This window comes from Pelophylax lessonae, assembly GCF_965119305.1.
Source record: "Pelophylax lessonae genome assembly, chromosome: 1".
Classification (NCBI taxonomy): Eukaryota; Metazoa; Chordata; class Amphibia; order Anura; family Ranidae; genus Pelophylax; species Pelophylax lessonae.
This window is the reverse complement of record NC_138768.1, coordinates 864,028,784-864,044,555: the sequence shown is the minus strand read 5'-3', so window position 1 is coordinate 864,044,555 and position 15,772 is coordinate 864,028,784. Positions and strand designations below refer to the sequence as shown.

Below are 15,772 nucleotides of genomic sequence, written 5' to 3'. Positions count from 1 at the left end.
CATCTTGCTCCTTCCTTTACCTGAAACTTTGAAGGACGCCAAACAAAACTCCTCCCTAACCAGCCACTATTTTTGGAAGGCAGCCATCTTAAGAACTCTGGTAACGACCATTTTAAGCTAGCAGCCATTTTAAATGTGGTAAATATACCTTGCTGTTTATCTGATTATTATTTACTATTGTTTCCTTCCTTATATGTTTTATATTTCATATTTAAGGGTAACGAGATTACTGTCCCAGCCGTATGAACCATATTAGATTTTTCTCTAAAAACTGATTTTTATCAATATCAGATTTAGCGCAATATCAGCGTATTAGTCTCCCATTTTGCATAGTCTATTCTCATTCCAACTGCAGCGGAGTGACTGTTGGCTGTGCAATTCGCAGACAATTGTGGTCTAATAATATAGAACACTTATCTATGGTTTCTACTATACCTGGGGAAAAAGTAATCTTGCTTTAATTTTTAATTTTATCATTGAGCTACATATCACATTGCATTTATCGTTTTAAGTTTGTATTTTATGTAAAGTTATCTCTTTATGTTACCTCAAGTCTAATCATTTATTGTGAATACTTGTCTTGTGAATAAATATACTTATATATTCCCTACCGTAGACTGGATTCACTAAGATTGGTATATACTGTTAAAAATAAATCAATCGATTAAAAAGAACTTGTTACATATTTATTTGTGGAATTAAGTTGAGATTCTCCTACATTACAGATCTTTGCTTATTTACATAAATGGAGACACTGTTATATCAGAGTAGTATAAATATTCTGACAAGAAAAATGAAGGTGTCAAACATATGTCTAACCCGGGGCTGACATGGGAGAGGCCCATCCCAGCTGAAGGAGAACAAGCTGAGGGTGGACAAAGTTTGCAAGTTGCAATTCCCAAAAATTATAAATAGTGTAAAAAATAGTGAAGACGATTCTAGTCAACGTTAATATAGAAGAAAGTATATGAGTGTGTATCAGGAAAAAATATGTGTATCAAAAATACAAAATACTGTATATAGATATTCCCAGTGAATATTGATATTAGTGTAAGGAGTAATGGATCAAAAAGATCAACAAAAGAAAACAAGATGACCAAAGAGTGTGAGAGAAAACCCACTGTGCCAAAAACATGAAAAAGGGGAAAAACCAGGTGAATGGCTATACAAAGTCAGAAAAAAGATACCACCAATGAAAATAAAAGTGATGACAATGTATCAAAAGGAAAAAAGAAACCATCAATTAATATTGAAGGTGATAAAAAGTATCTAAAGTGATAAAGAAGTAAAACTGCTCATACAGTTCTTACAAGTACTGTTCTATGTTTCAAAAGGTCCTGAACATATCTCCAAGTGTGAAGAGCAAACTCATTGAACTCCTGACCAACCTCAGCCTTATATCCCAAGGGCTCAAGGCTAATCCCTTCCACCAGCGTCATGCAGACACCGAATGGAAAGAGAGGGATGGCGAGAACCCCGTACTGCATCCAGCAGATGCGCCGGAAGCGGATCTATGTCAAATCACCCTGGGCGACATCCTGCTTTGGGTCCAGCCAGTTGTGTATTTTTAAGTGATCAATGATCCCTATTTTCAGGAGTGATTACCTTAACTTGACTACAACAGATGTTAAACTCATTGGCTTGTAATTGGCAGCTTTTACCTTGGTGCCCTTCTTGTGGATAGGGAAAAGTGCCTCAAGGCATGCTGGGTGACTGTATTTATACATGTGCACGGAGTCTTTCTGGCTGAAGAGTGGGGTCCTGGAGGGAGGGGGGTTGCTGCCCCCTCCTCTGTACAGACTACCATGCAGCCTCAGGTAGTCGAGGGCCAGAGTCACAGAAGCTGCAACCCCGATGTCCTGCAGAGATGACTGGAAGGGAGACACACCTAGAAGGATCTGTTCCTGGCTTCTGTGAGTACAGACCTAAGTCTAGGAGCCTGTTCGGTGAGGGCCATCCCTTCAATCCAGAGAAGTTAGGGGACGGGTGCCAGGTAAACGGGATACTGGTTAGTGTTCCGAAGATTTAGAGTTCATTGAGTCTGCTGCCAGAGCAAGCAAAGGACTTATTCTTCCATTCTTCCATACAAATCCTGTATGGTTCAGCTATTCAGTTCAACCAAGTGAGGCCAAGTGAGAGTTTTTCTCCTCTGTACCTAGTTAAAGTTAGAGTATCCCACGAATCTCTTCTCCTGTCCAAGTTCTAACAATAAATAAAAAAAAAAAAAATCCCCTAGACTGGTCATTGGATCACGAGTGGATGAGTGTACATCTGACTGTGTGGAAATACCCAAGCAACTGGCTGCAGGATAATCAGAGGGAGACCCAGGGAAATTTATGCTCAGCAACCCCTATCAGGGTAATGCTTCATATATTAACATGTTAACCAATTAACCTCTGGAAGATTTACCCCCCTTCACCAGATTGTTTTTTTTTTTTTTTTTTGCTTTTTGAAACTGCATTACTGACAACTGTGCAATCATGCAACACTGTACCCAAACAAAATTTATATTTATATTTTATTTATTTCCCCCCCACAAATAGAGCTTTCATTTGGTGGTATTTAATCACCATTGGGTTTTTTTTTCTTTCTTTTTTTTGCGCTATATACAAAAAAAGACTGAAAAGTTTGAGAAAACAACAACAGTATTTTTCATATTGCTGTAAAACATATCCAACAAAATAAATAAATAAAAAATCAAATGTCTTCATACATTTAGGACATTATGAATTTTGCTACATATTTTTGGTAGAAAAATCTCAATAAACCTATATTGATTCGTTTGCGTGAAAGTTATAGTGTCTACATACTATGGTATATATATATATATATATATATATATATATATATATATATATATATATATATATATACTGGCATTTTATTTATTTATTTTTTAAATACTAGTAATGCTGGCGATCGGCGACTTTTAGCGGGACTGCGATATTGCGGTGGACAATCTGACACTAACTGACACTTTTGACACTTTGTGGGAAACAGTAACACTAATACAGTGATCAGTGCTAAAATATACACTCTCATTGTACTAATGACACTGGCTGGGAAGGGGTTAAACATCAGGGGTGATCAAAGACCTAAATGTGTGCCTAAGCAGTGTTCATATGTGAACTGTGAGCTGTTTTTACTAATGGATGTGCTGATTTTTATTCCCTGATTTGCAGGGAAACCAAAACCGGCACATCCCTGCTGACAGGACAGAACTTTGTTCTGTCTTCCTCCTGACCGATCAGCTGGTGCTAAGGGTCATACATTGGCTGGCACCCGCTGATCAGCTTGTGCTGGGACTAATCACTGCACAGCCGGCGGAGTGCGCGCACCCCCCTACCCGGAAAAAAAAAATCACGTATATATACATGATTCTTCACAGCTGGCCCGCACTGTAGCAGTAAAGCTACAGTGTGCGGGCCGCAAGTGGTTAACTGTTTCGTATTGTTAAATGACGGGCAGGCAGGAGCACTCTCGTTCTGGGACGATGTTGTATGGCGTCTTCCCACTCTCGCCACGTTTGTGCGCCCATGGGGGCTTACAGGGTAGCAAATGGTGGCGTGCTCTGTCCCAGGAGCACAGCGCTTCACCAACCCTGGTAAGGAGCCAATGGCGAGGCTCTTTACACATGTGATCAGTTGTGTCCAATCACAGCTGATCAAATGTAAACAAGGAAATCCCAGTTATCAGCTTTCTTCTCCTCACAGAGAGGAGAACTGATCAGTGGCATTTCCTCACAGGGGAGATCTGCACCGATAATCAGGGCACTGTTTATTAGTGCAGCCCCATCAGTGCCCAGCAGTGATACCAATTAGTCCCTATCAGTGATGCCAATCAGTTCCCATCAGTGATGCCTGGCAGTGCTGCTTTTAAGTGCCCATCAGTGCCTGCTCATCCGTGCTGCCTATCAGTGCCGGCAATCAGTGTCCATCAGTGCCGCCAATCAGTGCTTATCAGTTCCGCCTATCCATGTTCCCTATCAATGCCCCTCAGTACTGCATATTATTGCCTCCCCATCATTGCCACCTCATCAGTGCCAATCAGTGCATCCTATCAGTGCCCATCTGTGCAGCCTATCAGTGCCCACCTGTGCAGCCTATTAGTGAACATCAGTGAGAGGAGAAAAATTACTTATTTACAAACTTTTGTAACAGAAACTAAAACATTTTTTTTTTTTTTTTAAATGTTCGTTCTTTTTACATTTGTTTAGCAAAAAAAAACCCAGTGGTGATTAAATACCACCAAAAGAAAGTTCTACCTATCTAAAAAAAAATATAGAAAATGTGCTTGGATACAAGGTTGCATGACTGCACAATTGTCATTCAAATTACAACAGCGCTGAAAGCTGAAAATTGGCCTGGGCAGGAAGGGGGTAAAAGTGCCCAGTAGGCAAGTGGTTAAAGAGTATATGAGATTTTAGAGATTGGATTAGGATTGACTTTAAGCATGACTATATAAAAAATATTACTACCATTTATTTTTATCAAGACTGTAAAGAGTCTGACCTTCCTGCCAGGAATACCCAATGAAACGTTAGATATAAAGTGTTTGAAAACCTTTGCAAATATTTTAACATGAGATTCCATAAACTGGATTAAGTTCTACATTAAGCATGACTAACTATATAAAAACTACTGTGTATAACTATAAAAAACATACTAACTGCAATTTCTTTTCATTAATTGTTTTTTATTGTGAAGAAATTAAGTTAGGATTCTGTCATTTTAGTATAACTGATGGAGACGTCTGAAGGAACCAATTTTTGGGCTTGTGGCTCCCCAGTCGGTGTATCTCCTGTATTCTCCAGGTCTCAGGTAATACTGACGTCCTCTGTAGTTGGGTTCCTCATAGAACATCCAGTAGCCATCTTGGATATTTACAGAGTGGATGTCATGATAAGGGAATCTCTCATAGACATTAGGACAATCCTCAGTGAACTCCATCATCTGACCTCTAAAATCTTCTCTCTCGTAGATCCTGATTCTGAAGGAACCTTGGTGCTGTTAAAATAAGTTACACCATAATAACACAAAAAGGAGTATTAACAACAAATGGCAAGTGGTCATACAGGTAACACTAGGCCAATCATTTCTAGAGTCATGGATTGTTCTGAAGTAAGTAGGAAGGAATTCATTGTCTTCCTACATTATTATTGCTGTACTTGAACCCAACACAAACATCTCCTTCCGGGTGTGGTCCTACCATACCAGCCATAATTCTGCTACGACTTGGACATACTGCTAATATTTTCCAAAGTACATCATTCATGTGTTCTTAAGTAAAATTTAATTAGAGTCAATTAACACCAATATTGTGGTGTCACCACTCTCCAAGAGTCTCCCTTGGAACAAATCAAGAATGCACAATAGAGATAGGATCCAAAAAGTTTATCTCACAGTAGGGACCCCCTTCCATCTAAAGACAGAGTTAGGGCTCATTTACACTTGCTATGACTTCAACACACATTAAAGCGCCTACTGCTTCAACATGCTTTTTTATGTGTTTTTGATGCTTATGTGATGCTTTGGTGGTGCTTCGATGATGCTTCGGTGGTGTCTTTTGTTAAAGTTTTATTGAAGCTTGGCAGATGCCATGTGTGTGTGTTGATATCTCATACCTACAATACCCCCAAAGCAAAGCTAAAGCTGAATTAAAGCCTCTCAAAAGCTGCAGGTGCTTCAAGCAAGCTTTAACATAGACTTCTATGGAGGCTTTGAAGACATTTTGAAGCACCACTAAAGCGACACAGGGTATAATTTTTGAAGCAATGCCAAACCAAAGCAAGCAAAAGGTGTAAACAGAACTGTAAGCTAACCAATTTACAGTGCCTTGGAAAAAATATTCATACCCCTTGAAATTTTGCACATTTTGTCATGTTACAACCAAAAACATAAATGTATTTTATTGGGATTTTATGTGATAGACCAACACAAAGTGGCACATGAAACAAACAAAGATAAAATTCCCAGTTCAATTTGCCAACCAGTCTGCTTACCAACCAAATTGGCCTGTCTAACAGTTTGCGTCAATACAGGGGTTTAGTTAGCACACATTTGCAAACGCATGTGAAAGCTGCAGGGCCACGTCAAGGCTCCCTGTTACCTGCAGTCCTAACTCTAATGAATTTTAAAGAGTCTCCACAGTGGGAGCACATGCAAGCTAATGGATAGATAGGGGGCAGGTGAGCCTGGAGGTGGCCCATCCCTCCTGAAAGGTAATTGGGGGCATAATGGAAGCCCAGCTGATAGTATTACAGCAAAAGCACCCAGTATGTCCACTCACCAGTACACATATACAACAAAGTGGCACATAACTGTAAAGTGGAAGAAAATGATAAATGGAGTCAATACTTTGTAGAAGCACCTTTTGCTGCAATTACAGCTGCAAGTCTTTTTGGGGATGTCTCTACCAATTCTGCTTTGCAAAATAGCTCAAGCTCTGTCAGATTGGATGGAGAGCGTCTGTGAACAACAATTGTCAAGCTTTCCACAAATTCTCAATTGGATTTAGGTCTGGACTGTGACTGGGCCATTCTAACACACGAACAAGATTTGACCTAAACCATTCCATTGTAGCTCTGGCTGTATGTTTAGGTCGTTGTCCTGCTGGAAGGTGAACCTCTGCCACATTCTCAAGTCTTTTGCAGACTCAAACAGGTTTTCTTCTAAGATTGCCCTGTATTTGGCTCCATCCATCTTCCCATCAACCCTGACCAACTTCCCTGTCCCTGCTGAGGAAAAGCATCTCCACAGCATGATGCTGCCACCACCATGTTTCACGGTGGGGCTGGTGTGTTCAGGGTAATGTGCAGTGTTAGTTTTCTGCCACACATAGCATTTTGCTTTTTGGCCAAAAAAAAGGTTGTCTGAAGCCATGTTTTGAAGCAAGTGTAAACGAGCTCTTACGGTTGAAGAGACATCTTTCAGCTCAAGGACACACCAGATAAAGGCCCATACTCTTCCTCACTCCACACTCTGCCAGGTTTTTATTGCTATCTGTGCCCCCATCAAGGAGATTTATTTCTCTATTCATCATGGTGGCCACTGTCACCAAGATTAGAAATGAGGGAAAGCACAAAACTTTGAGATGTCAACAGAGCACAAATAATTGTTTCAATAGGGACACTTTCTCTGGTGACAATTGTCTAAAGAAGGGGCTTCCATTTTTAACAGCTGTTTAGAGGAAACCAACCACATAGAGAGTGCATTGTTTTTATTTGGCAACTCATAGATTTGCATTGTTAAAAAAAACAGTAAAGTACCACAGCAAGCAAAAGAGTAGAGAATGCATAATGTAACTAGCAAATGCAGCTTACTGCATGTATATATAAAACTAAAAACTATACATCAAAATAAGGATTTTTAAATAATAAGGCCTAACTATAAGCTTTGTCTCCCCCCCGCCCTCCTTTACTGCTGCCTGTTCTCTGGTGGTAGAAAGAACCCTAATGCTGCAGAGAGCTCAGCATTTCCCCTTGAGTTCAAGAATGGGGTGGGCCCTTAGCAGCCTGAGTTTACAGGAAGTGGATTCAATGACCTTGGGCATTATCCAACCTAGAGAAGGAATAGTGTTGTCTTGATGAACAGTGAATCTGTAGGATTGCTTTTTATCTTACACAAATGATGGGGACAAATACTTTTAATTTTTGTGGGGAATTTTAACGCAAATGAATAATATGCTTTGAAGCAATATGGCCTTCATTACATGTTTTTAAGAAGAAAAAAATATTGAAAAAACAAAATGAGTTGATAAAAAGTACACAGACAGGCGTTGTGTTACCTGGGGGCTCAGACGAACAGATCGAATGGAGTCATTGTAGCCCATCCATTGCTGGAAGTCAGGATACTCTCCTCTATGGAGGAAGTACTGGTATCCTCTGTAGTTGGGGAGCTCATACAGGATCCAGTTCCCACTTTCCACACGGATGGAGTTGCAGCGTCTAAAGTAGGAGGACAGATCGGGACATTCAGAGCTACACTCATAGGATCGACCTTGGAAGTTCCTGTCCTCGTAGAAGATGATCTGCAAAGAAAATCATAAATTCACTGTAAAAAATGGAAGCAACTTACAAAATGTTTTACCATTTTCACTTTTTAGAAAATTTTACATTTTGGTTTTGTTTTACGCATTGCTCTGTTAAATTTTCTACGCACAAATGTTTCTTAGTAGGAGACTTCAAAACGTTTTAAACATAAAACTTAAAATGGAATTTCATTCAAAAGGGGAAGTTCTGCTTGTTTGCATCCCCCCCACCCTGCACTTTAAATTGGCACTTTTTTTCTTGGTAGGGGAGTACCTGGTTTTGACAGGTACCCACTGATACTTCCGGTTGGATCACAGCAGCGATCCAAACTGATGTTTTGCCCCCCTCCTTCCCCTGCAGCCTATTACCAGTTTAGTACTTTATTGCCAGTTTCCCTTAGTTAAGATTACAGCACCTGGACCACAAAGCATTTGAAGAATCAGCTCAGATGAGATGATTTATATTAAAAGTCAATGCAAAAATCGAAGGAGCTTCTGGCGGAGCGTGTTCCATCTTATATCCAAAGACACTGGAGTCTTCACAAACCCCAATCAGGCCCTTGCGATCTTAAAAATAGGAATAAACAATCTCCCTTTACAACTCAGAAAATGAGTGTCCAGTATTCTACTGGCAGCTAGAATAGTAATCACTAGACATTGGAATAGAGAGATGGTGCATGTGAAGTGACGCTAACTATACAATCCCACTATACATTCGAAAAAAATGCTTGCCCTACGAAATAACTCACTAATTCCTTTTGAGAGGGCCTGGCTCCCCTGGAAACAATGGTTATCCAAAAGTAACTGCTGAACATTACCCTATGGAACAAGGTTGGCTTTTCTTCAACTGATATCTTATAAGTATGTTTTATTTATTTAGAAAAAAATAAAAATAAATAAGCCCTGCGAGGCTACAATCCTTGTTGGTAATCTACACACTCTCTATTTTCTGCATTACCTGCAGCTGCAGGACATTGTATTTCCAAAAACTTTAATAAAAATCATTGAAATTAAAAAAAAAAGTCAGCAGCTACAGTATTTCTACCTGCTGACTTTAGATTTTTTTTGGGGGGAGACTATTTTCTGTTTTATTCAAATGTTCTTAGCCAGAAAAAAAAAAGAAAACAAATGCAGCCACTAAGTAAATTGAAATATATTACATTTTTAAATAGGTTTTGGATACTCTTTAATCTCCAAAAACAACATCTGACTGTTTTTTTTTTTAAATGCCCCCCCCCCCAAGCCAATGTAAAAAAAAGAAAGAAAGCAGATCTGGTTTCAATAACCACTTTTAGTCTGGAGCTGTCCCCATGCGGTAGCTCTTAGTTATCACAAGATGTCTTCAGTGTTCCAGGTTCAGTCATACCCAATAACTGTTCAATAATGGACACACCCTGACTCATATCTTAAAATATGTGCTGTTATATTTCTTATAACAGAGTTAGTAGGTTCTTACCTTTCCCATGTTGCAGGATGTGTATTCCAATGCTTTACCAGTGACTGGCAGTAAGAGCACAGGCTTATATACACCGCCAGCTGCTTACACCCTCACCTGCTGACACCATGCACAGTATGCAGAATGAATGGATTTTCCCATTACTATGTCTTTTTTTGTGTATGTGTTTTTTTACAACTATTGTCTGTTAGTTTTTGCTTGCATTAGTGTTAAAATTGTTCACCTAACCTGAGCTCAAAGATTTGTGAACTAATCTGTCATGAGAATGGGCCTCTGTGTATAGTATAAATATGTATATATATATATATATATATATATATATATATATATACACACACACACTATCGTGTATAAGAAAAGTACTGTTTTTTTTTTGTCAATAAAGATAACAGTAAATTAATCAGAAATACAATCTAGACATTGTTAATGTGGTAAATGACTATTCTAGCTGGAATTGGCTGATTTTTAATGGAATATCTACATAGGTGTACAGAGGCCTATTTCCAGCAACTATCACTCCTGTGTTCTAATGGTACATTGTATTAGCTAATCGTGTTTAAAGGCTAATTGATGATTATAAGACCCTTGTGCAATTATGTTAGCACAGCTGAAAACTGTTGTGCTGATTAGAGAAGCTATAAAACTGGCCTTCCTTTGAGCTAGTTGAGTATCTGGAGCATCAGTATTTGTGGGTTTGATTATACTCTCAAAATGGCCAGAAAAAGAGAACTTTCTTCTGAAATTCAACAGTCTATTCTTGTTCTGAGAAATGAAGGCTATTCCATGCATGAAATTGCCAAGATACTGAAGATTTCCTACAACGGTGTGTACTACTCCCTTCAGAGAACAGCACAAGTGGGCTCTATCCAGAATAAAAAGAGAAGTGAGAGGCCCCGGTGCACAACTAAGCAAGAGGACAAGCACATTAGAGTCTCTAGTTTGAGAAATAGACACCTCACAGGTCCTCAACTGGCAGCTTCATTAAACGTTACCCGCAAAACGCCAGTCTCAATGTCCACAACGAAGAGGAGACTCCGGGATGCTGGCCTTCTAGGCAGAGTGGCAAAGAAAAAGCCATATCTGAGATTGGCCAATAAAAGGGAAAGATTAGGATGGGCAAAATAACATAGACATTGGACAGAGGAAGATTGGAAAAAAAGTGTTATGGACAGACAAATCTAAGTTTGAGGTGTTTGCATCTCACAAATGTTCTCCTGTGTGATCTAGAACAAGTGAACACATGCTGGAGGAATGCCTGGCGCCATCTTTTAAGCATGGCGGAGGTAATGTGATGGTCTGGGGCTGCTTTGGTGCTGGTAAGTTGGGAGATTTGTTCAAGGTAAAAGGGATTTTGAATAGGGAAGGCTATCACTCCATTTTGCAACGCTATGCTATACCTTGTGGAGAGCGCTTGATTGGAGCCAATTTCATCCTACAACAGGACAATGACCCAAAGCACACCTCCAAACTATGCAAGAACTATTTAGGGAAGAAGCAGTCAGCTGGAATTCTGTCTGTAATGGAGTGGCCAGCGTAGTCACCGGATCTCAACCCTATTGAGCTGTTGTGGGAGCAGCTTTACCATATGGTACGTAAGACGCCCCATCAAGCCAATCCAACTTGTGTGAGGTGCTCCAGGAAGCGTAGGGTGACATTTCTTCAGATTACCTCAACAAATTGACAGCTAGAATGCCAAAGGTCTGCAAGGCTGTAATTGCTGCAAATGGAGAATTCTTTGATGAAAGCAAAGTTTGATGGACAAAATTCCTCTTCCAAATAAAAATCATTATTTCTAACCTTCTTCAATGTCTCGACTATATTTTCTATTCATTTTGCAGCTCATTTGATGAATTAAAGTGTGAGTTTTAATGGAAAACATGAAATTGTCTGGGTGACCCCAAACTTTTGAATGGTAGTATATATATATATATATATATATATATATATATATATATATATATATATATATATACACTGTATATATACAGTATCTCACAAATGTGAGTACACCCCTCACATTTTTCTTGTGACAACACTGAAGAAATGACACTTTGCTACAATGTAAAGTAGTGAGTGTACAGCTTGTATAACAGTGTAAATTTGCTGTCCCCTCAAAATAACTCAACACACAGCCATTAACCACTTTACCACCGGAGGATTTTGCTGTCTTCCGTCCAGGCCACTTTTTGCGATTCGGCGCTGTGCGACTTAAACTGACAATTGCGCGGTCGTGCGACGCCGTACCCAAACGAAATTTACGTCCTTTTTTTCCCACAAACAGAGCTTTCTTTTGGTGGTATTTGATCACCTGTGCGATTTTTACTTTTTGCGCTATAAACAAAAAAAGAGCGTTTATTTTGAAAAAATAACAATATTTTTAACATTTTTTTATATGAAATTCCCCCCAAAAAAGATGTAAAAACCAATTTTTTAAAAAATTTTTGGCCAATTTGTTTTATGCTACATATGTTTGGTAAAAAAAATCGCAATAAGCGTATTTTGATTGGTTTGCGCAAAAGTTATTGCGTTTACTAACAAAGGGAAATATTTCTGTCATTTTTGGTGTTTTTTTTTTTAACGCGTAATGGCGGCGATCTGCGATTTTTTTTGCGGGACTGTGACATTGCGGCGGACAGATCGGACCCTTGACTGACATTTTTGACACTTTTGGGGGTACCAGTGACATTACTGCAGTAATCAGTGCTATATACATGCACTGTTACTGTAAAAATGACACTGGCAGGGAAGGGGTTAATTTTATTGGAGAGGGAGGGGTTAATGTATGCCTGGTGCTTACTGACGTGTAGGGGGGGAGGTGACTGAGTGAGTCATGGACAGATCGGATGTCCAGCTATGCTGAACAGTCCGATCTGTCACTCCCTGTCACTATGGAGATCCGCCCGCTGTGTTTACACACAGCGGGCGGATCTCCAGACTCGATCCCCGACGATCGGGTAAGAGCAGCGGCGATCGCCGCTGCTCCTCCCCTGGCCCGACTCCCGCTGTGAATTAAAACAGCGGGAGCGAGCCTCCGGCGGCGCGCAAGCGCCGCCCAGAAGGGGGAGTGTCTGACGACGTAGTACTACGTCGTCAGACGATAACGAGCCACTCTGCCGCAGTAATATTACTGTGAGCAGAGGTAAAGTGGTTAATGTATAAACCACTGGCAACAAAAGTGAGTACACCCCTAGGTGAAAATGTCCAAATTGGGCCCAATTAGCCATTTTCCCTCCCCGGTGTCATGTGACTCATTAGTGTTACAAGATCTAAGGTGTGAATGGGGAGCAGGTGTGTTAAATTTGGTGTTATCGCTCTCACTTTCTCATACTGGTCACTGGAAGTTCAACATGGCACCTCATGGCAAAGAACTCTAGGAGGATCTGAAAAAAAGAATTGTTGATCTATATAGAGGATTCAGGGAGACGTCAACCTATGACAAAACTAGTCGGATGGTTCCAGACGTGACGTAGTCACGCCTCCACTGTCAGTCGCTTTTGTACTATGATTGATGCCGGTTTTCTTCCACTTGTGTAAGTGTAACTTTTAATAAATAGCGTTTTAATTTGCAAATGGTATTATGCTATGTGCCCCTTCCTTTCTTTTTCCTCCATTATCCATACATGGGCTATGTTTATATGAGGGTTTTCCTTATGGATCATGATTTGATCTGGTGCCATTAATATGAGAGATCTGTTCCTGTGGAATCTGTGTGATCCTTCTCCCATGATACCAGCTATTTTGTGGTTTACCTATATACTCTGAAGACCTTAAGGGTCTACTAAGCAGTTTACCATACATTCTTTGCCACGGGTGATTCATATGGATTTTCACTTGGATTCTTATTGGGACTATATCATTTTTCATCACTTCTATTGAGCACATTTTTTCACTCTTTTTTATCCACGGATACACCAGAGGACTTTTTTGTTCATGTTTTTTTGCTGGGTTGTTTATTATCATTCACACTTAGAGTGTTTTATTATCATTCAGAGTATTTCAATTTTTCACTATTGCATTGATCATTATATGCACTTTTTATGTATTAGCGCTACACAATTTCTGTTACATACTATATAGAGGAATTAGAATCTCCTTCCTCCTGCTGGTGACCTCTCTAGTGAAATAAAGATCTATATAGAGGAATCAGGACATGCTTCCTCCTGCTGGTTAACCCTCTAATGATAACTAAAGATCTATATAGAAGAATTAAGACCTTCTTCCCACTGCTGGAGATCCCTCTAGTGATATAAAGATCTAAATAGAGGAATAAGAACCTCCTTCCACCTGCTGGTGACCCCTCTAGTGATATCAAGATCTATATAGAGGAATCAGGACCTCCTTCATCCTGCTGGTGATCCCTCTAATGATAACTAAAGATCTATATAGAAGAATTAAGACCTCGTTCCTCCTGCTGGTGCATTCTAGAATTCTTTTCACTTTTCTCACTTCCTGGCCACACTATTTGCTCATTTTGCAATCATCTCAAATAATTACACCCAAATCTTTTGCTTCTGTAGTGCTGGCTAACAATGTACTCTCTCATGGGTTTATATTTCCCTAGGTGTATTATTTTACATTTAGAAACATTGAACTGCAGTTTCCACTTCTTTGACCAATCTTCGAGCAATGCCAAATCATGTTCAATGTTACAGACACCTCCAGGAATATCAACCCTATTACACACCTTTGTGTCATTAGCAAAAAGACATACATTGCCCAACAAACCTTTACCCGAACATGACCCAGTACAGAGCCTTGTGGTACACCACTAGTGACTGCTCTCTGTTCCGAATGAACCCCATTTACAAGCACATTCCGGGAATTTATTCTTTAGCCAACGACATATCCACTGAACCACCCAACAGTTTGGTCCTGGCTTGTACAACTTTTGTATTAGTTCATTTTGGAGAACTGTATCAAATGCCTTGCTGAAATCAAGATATTCAATGTCCACAACACCACCCTGGTCCAAAGCATTGGTAATATAGTAAAAAAATTAAATCAGATGAGACTGATATGATCTGCCGTAAGCAACGCCATGCTGCTTTGGGTCCAGCAAGTTGTGTATTTTTAAGTGATCAATGATCCTTTTTTTCAGGAGTGAGTACATTAACTTGACTACAACCAATGTTAAACTCATTGGCTTGTAATTGGCAGATTTTACCTTGCTGCCCTTCTTGTGGAAAGGGAAAAGTGCCTCAAGGCATGCTGGGTGACTGTATTTATACAAAAAAAAATATTTAGGTCATGGGACTTTGAATGAGGCAAGTCACTTATAAAAGTACACACAATTGACAATTTATTGCAAATTGGTCATTGATAAACATAACATGATTGCACAAATAGAAAGTGTATAAACGCCATGCAGCCACAGGTAGTCGAGGGCCAGAGTCACAGAAGCTGCAACCCAGATATCCTGCAGAGCTGACTGGAATAGGGACACACCTAGAAGGATCTGTTCCTGGCTTCTGTGAGTACAGATCTAAATCTAGGAGCCTGTTCGGTGAGGGCCATCCCTTCAATCTAGAGAAGTTAGGGGACGGGGCCAGGTAAACGGGATACTGGTTAGTGTTCCGAAGGATCAGAGTTCATTGAGTCTGCTGCCAGAGCAAGCAAAGGACTTATTCTTCCATACAAATCCTGTATGGTTCAGCAGAGGGTCCTCTATTCAGTTCAACCAAGTGAGGCCAAGTGAGAGTTTTACTCCTCTGTACCTAGTTAAAGTTAGAGTATCCCACTAATCTCTTCTCCTGTCCAAGTTCTACCAATAAATACAAAAAACAAATCCCCTATACTGGTCATTGGATAACGAGTGAATGAGTGTGCACATGACTGTGTGAAAATACCCAAGCAACTGGCTGCAGGATAATTAGAGGGAGACCCAGGGAAATCTATGCTCAGCAATACCTATGGGGGAAGTGCTTCATATATTAACATGTTAACCACTTAACCTCTGGAAGATGTACCCACCTTCACCAGATCGTTTTTTTTTTTTTTTTTGCTTTCTGCCACTGCATTACTGACAATTGTGCAGTCATGCAACGCTGCACCCAAACAAAATGTATATTTATATATTATTCATTCTCCCCCACAAATAGAGCTTTCATTTGGTGGTATTTATTCACCATTGGGTTTTTTTTTGTTTTTTTTTGCGCTATATACAAAAAAAGACTGAAAAGTTTGAGAAAACAACAACAGTATTTTTCATATTGCTGTAAAACATATCCAACAAAATAAATAAATAAATAAAAAATCAAATGTCTTCATAAATTTAGGACATTATGAATT

General features: G+C 39.7%; 1 protein-coding gene across 1 annotated transcript in view; it reads right to left on the bottom strand.

Annotated features, from left to right (window-relative positions):
* LOC309544949 (uncharacterized protein) overlaps positions 1-9,493 on the bottom strand; it is a gene marked incomplete at both ends in the record, with an annotated part of 99,601 nt that extends 90,108 nt beyond the window's left edge. Inside the window, 3 exons of the mRNA XM_082243953.1 lie at positions 4,767-5,006; positions 7,786-8,028; positions 9,485-9,493. Coding sequence (XP_082100079.1) covers positions 4,767-5,006; positions 7,786-8,028; positions 9,485-9,493 — 492 coding nt within the window. The remainder of the gene's footprint in view (positions 1-4,766; positions 5,007-7,785; positions 8,029-9,484) is intronic.
* Positions 9,494-15,772: the final 6,279 nt, after the last annotated feature.